The 3,726-nt window shown below is 31.5% G+C and overlaps 1 protein-coding gene across 2 annotated transcripts; it reads right to left on the bottom strand.

Moving 5' to 3' along the window:
• Positions 1 to 723: 723 nt before the first annotated feature.
• On the bottom strand, positions 724 to 2,142 carry LOC123299092. Of its 2 annotated transcripts, XR_006535302.1 has the most exons (4): positions 2,023 to 2,142; positions 1,557 to 1,802; positions 940 to 1,089; positions 766 to 826 (listed from the first exon to the last, which is right to left on the bottom strand). XR_006535302.1 is itself a non-coding variant. In XM_044881314.1 (3 exons), exons 1-3 carry the CDS (start codon positions 2,078 to 2,080, stop codon positions 786 to 788), a joined length of 345 nt encoding a protein of 114 aa, XP_044737249.1. In that variant the 5' UTR covers positions 2,081 to 2,142; the 3' UTR covers positions 724 to 785. The 2 variants fall into 2 exon arrangements, 1 of the variants encoding a protein (XP_044737249.1); XM_044881314.1 differs by lacking the exon at positions 940 to 1,089 and having other exon boundaries at positions 724 to 826.
• Between the last annotated feature and the right edge of the window lie 1,584 nt (positions 2,143 to 3,726).

Raw genomic sequence — 3,726 nt, 5'->3', positions numbered from 1 at the left:
CATTTTAAAAAGTTTATGGAGTTTTTTCTATTTAATATTTTTGCATCATTGTAAATTATTTTCAACATTAACTGCATTCGTAATAGAGCGGATACTCGAAAATATGCCACGGGACTTATGTAAGTGACAGTTCTAAGCGTTAGAAACTTAGGACTAAATTTAGTATACCTTGATATATATTTCTTAAACAAAGAGTATAAAAATTAGTTGCTACATAAATTTAAAAAAATAATGTTTTTTTTAATAAACAACTAGCAGATATCCGCCCGCTTTCCTGGGCAATTTATCCTTTAAAAACAAAGATGATCACTTTATATCATTAAATTAATCTGATTTTTATACTTTTTGGATTAAAATTACTCCATCCACCGATTTTCATCAAATTCCAAAACAAAAATTTTGTTTGCGATTTTCACGATTTTTTCAAAGGGGTACCCCTTAAAAAAATTTCCAAAAGTCAAAAAATTTGTTGTATCTTCAATTGCGATAAAACTCAGTATATAAGATAATTTTGACCCAAAAAGTACAAAAATCGGGTGCATTTGATGACTGGTCGAATAGTTTTTAAGATACGGAGTAAAATCGATCCAAATATTGCGATACCTCAGAAACTCTGCATCCAATCATTAAGTTAACCTGATTTTAATTGGTTTATAGATATAGGTTAAATAAAAACAATTAGAATCACAATGCTTTTATAAAATATATTTTCATTCAAAATTTTGGCCATAAATATCTATCGATTTCAAATTTTATAGTGTTTTGGCGCTGTCGACTTGGTTGCGCTATTCTTGTATCATGATTGATAAGTGATGCTTCTTCTTTCCTAGAATTACAAAAAAATACTTTTATACTAGAAATTTTTTTCTAATGGTTGGTAGTTCTGATACGTTAAAAAATGGATGCATCTGATCTTAATACTTAAAAAATTACGCATACCCTTTTCGTTTGGATAAAAAGTTGTGCTGGCCTAGAATATGTAACAGCGTATTTATTTCGAGGATATTGTTTCGATCACTTTACTGTAAACTTTCTGAATAGGAATTACGTGTTCAATAACAACCCTGTCTGGTTTTCCAGAAGCTGGTGCTATTTGAAGTACAGTAAATATTTATTAATTCAATTACATTTATGAGATTGCTACAAATCACTAGAAAAAATTTTATCAAAAATCAATTTGAAATTGAAGGAGAATATCCCTCACCAAAAAAAAAAAAAAAAAACCCTGATAAATTCAGATTCATTAATTGGTTTTTTATGTATCAGAACAAAATATTGCTGAAAAAATATTTCAAAAAAATATCTATGAGAAAATATTCCTAAAAAGACCCTTTCTTAAACAAATCCCACTAATATAAAATACCTCATTCTGGGCAAACAGGTTGGAAGAATTTCTAGTTGGCGTTTGCCATATACTTCGCATCAAAAGGAATCTATAAAAGTGCTTGTAGCGATGTTTTTGCTGAGGCATACTCTCCTTCAAATTCGAATTCCATAAAATATTTTTCAGAATCTTTTTTACTTCGTAGAACTACTTCATAAAAAATTTAGCATACCCTTGTTATTAGAAGATAGTGCTGGCTTTTTTTGGGTACTTTTATTTGGACGTTTCTGTTTCTCTGGTTTTACAACCTTAGTGATTGTTTTATGGAAATATACATGGTCAAGCGGATCAAATTTAATTGGTGCATTGTCGCCATTGTCATCACTTCCCTGGCTGCGCGGTTGTGATATACTATTGCTCACACTTTTAAATTTTTCGGATCTTCTTGAACCAGTTGCAACGGCAGGTGAATTACGTCCTAAGAATTATACCATATTTTGTTACAATTGATAAAAAGGATTGAAGGAAAGGTTACAATTTCCCTCAATAGTCCAGACAACAAGCATCATTTTGAGACGAACCTGAACCTGATTCAAGCTCTCGGAAAATTATGATCAAGGTGATCTTTAATAATTATGGGTTCAGAGTTTTGCAAGTAAAATAATTTTGCACATAAATTAACAAAATTACAAACTTACCATGACTAAACGTCGTACAACTGAATATAACCATCAAAAAAAGACATCTATAATGCATAATTTATCTTAGAAATTGTCTCAAACGTCTAACGGTAAAGAATGAAATCAATTAGTATTGGTAATCAATTCAGTATTATATCGATTAGATTGATACAATGATTAATAATACAGTTGAACCTCGATATCGTAAAAACCTCTATAAAGTAACAAATTTTTTTGTTCATTTTCCTTCAGAACTTAAACAATTTGGGCATTGGATCTCAGTAACTTCAAGTAATGTTTTAACAACTTCAATTGCTTAAAAAATCTATATTTTTGTGTTTAGATACAAGAATTTCGTGTGTATCGATAAACAAAGAACATAAATAAACCTCACTAAGTGTAAAACATAAACCATTATAAACTCTTTAGCATAAACTCTTAGTAAGATAAACATTCGATAGCTCAAATTATTTTACATTTTCTTAGTTTTTAACTTATCGATGTCTTAACAGATTAGAAGATAATCTGAAAAACCAACAATTAAAGGCATGGACCAGCTACGAGGGAGGGCGAATCGCCAAAAGCCTGTTGGCTGAAGGAAACTCACTCTGTAACAGAGCCGAGGAGATCTTGAAACTAAACAGAGCTGATATTAGAGTCATCGTAGAGTTACTCACAGGGCATGATAACCTGAACAAGTTCCAACATCAGATTGGAAAAAGACAATCTCCCGCGTGTGACAGATGCGGAGAAAATTCAGAAGAAACATCGATCCACTTTCTCTGTTACTGCCCGGCACTGATACAGCAGAAGGAATGGTTTGGTCCGGCCATAGTCGAACCAGAAGAAATTAGGAAACACAGCGCTAGGCAAATCCTGGGTTTCAGTACATCAGTTGGTTATAATAGCCACGGAAGCGTAGCGGGGATAGAATACAAGGGTCTATTTGCCTAGGTGCTCTGAACCAGTGCTTCGAGGCCCGATGCTCGAACATGGCCCGCTAACCTCCATACCCATACCCCATACCCAACTTATCGAGGTTCTACTGTAAGTAGGTATATATTTGTTAATAATCGTTATATAAAAATTCAATCAATTACTAATAATATTTTCATTATTTCAAAATTCTGTTTATTTTTTTTTTTGCTTTTCATATTTTAATTTCAATTAAATCAATTTATCCACCAAAATTTTTTGAATAAAGTGCCATGTCATGTAGCAATTTGGGCTATGCTCTGGTCTTCGCAGAAATCCCGGTTAGAGCTATTGGAACAGTTAAACGATAAAGAAATCATGGTTTTCATTCCAAATTTTGAAATATACAGCCCAAATCACTCGGTAGGTTACTGAAAATTAACTCTATTAGTTTTCATCATGTTATAGGTGTCAAAAGCGGGTGAGATAAAACATGATAAATTTATATGTGTTGTATAATTAGTTGTCATAAAGTTAGAAAATGGCCAAACCAAACAAACTGACCACTTTATTTAGAAATTTAATGTTTGTTACAGATACAGAGCTGGCCAGAGAATTGTGTGATTTTGAATAAGTTAATAAAAAAAAATTGTATTTTTTGTAAATTTTAAATCGTATTTTCAAGTAAAGTTGAAAATTTTAAATTATGATCGGATCTTACAAATTGCGATATTTTCTTGTGAGTTGACCAGAAAAGAATAGTACCTATCAGGAGAAAGAAAAACTGTACCATAATAATAGAAGTTT

The sequence above is a fragment of the Chrysoperla carnea genome, chromosome 4 (genome assembly GCF_905475395.1).
Source record: "Chrysoperla carnea chromosome 4, inChrCarn1.1, whole genome shotgun sequence".
NCBI lineage: Eukaryota > Metazoa > Arthropoda > Insecta > Neuroptera > Chrysopidae > Chrysoperla > Chrysoperla carnea.
Note: the sequence above shows the minus strand (reverse complement) of the source record. Positions and strands in the feature narration are given on the sequence as shown.

Bases quoted from the DNA above. Each gene is read 5' to 3' on its own strand.
- LOC123299092 (XM_044881314.1), bottom strand. From the start codon at position 2,080: ATGCATTATAGATGTCTTTTTTTGATGGTTATATTCAGTTGTACGACG. The intron at 1,803-2,022 runs GTAAGTTTGTAA...TATAATTCTTAG, and splicing joins TTGTACGACGTTTAGTCATG to GACGTAATTCACCTGCCGTT. The intron at 827-1,556 runs GTATGCTAAATT...TTGTAATTCTAG, and splicing joins ACTATCTTCTAATAACAAGG to GAAAGAAGAAGCATCACTTA.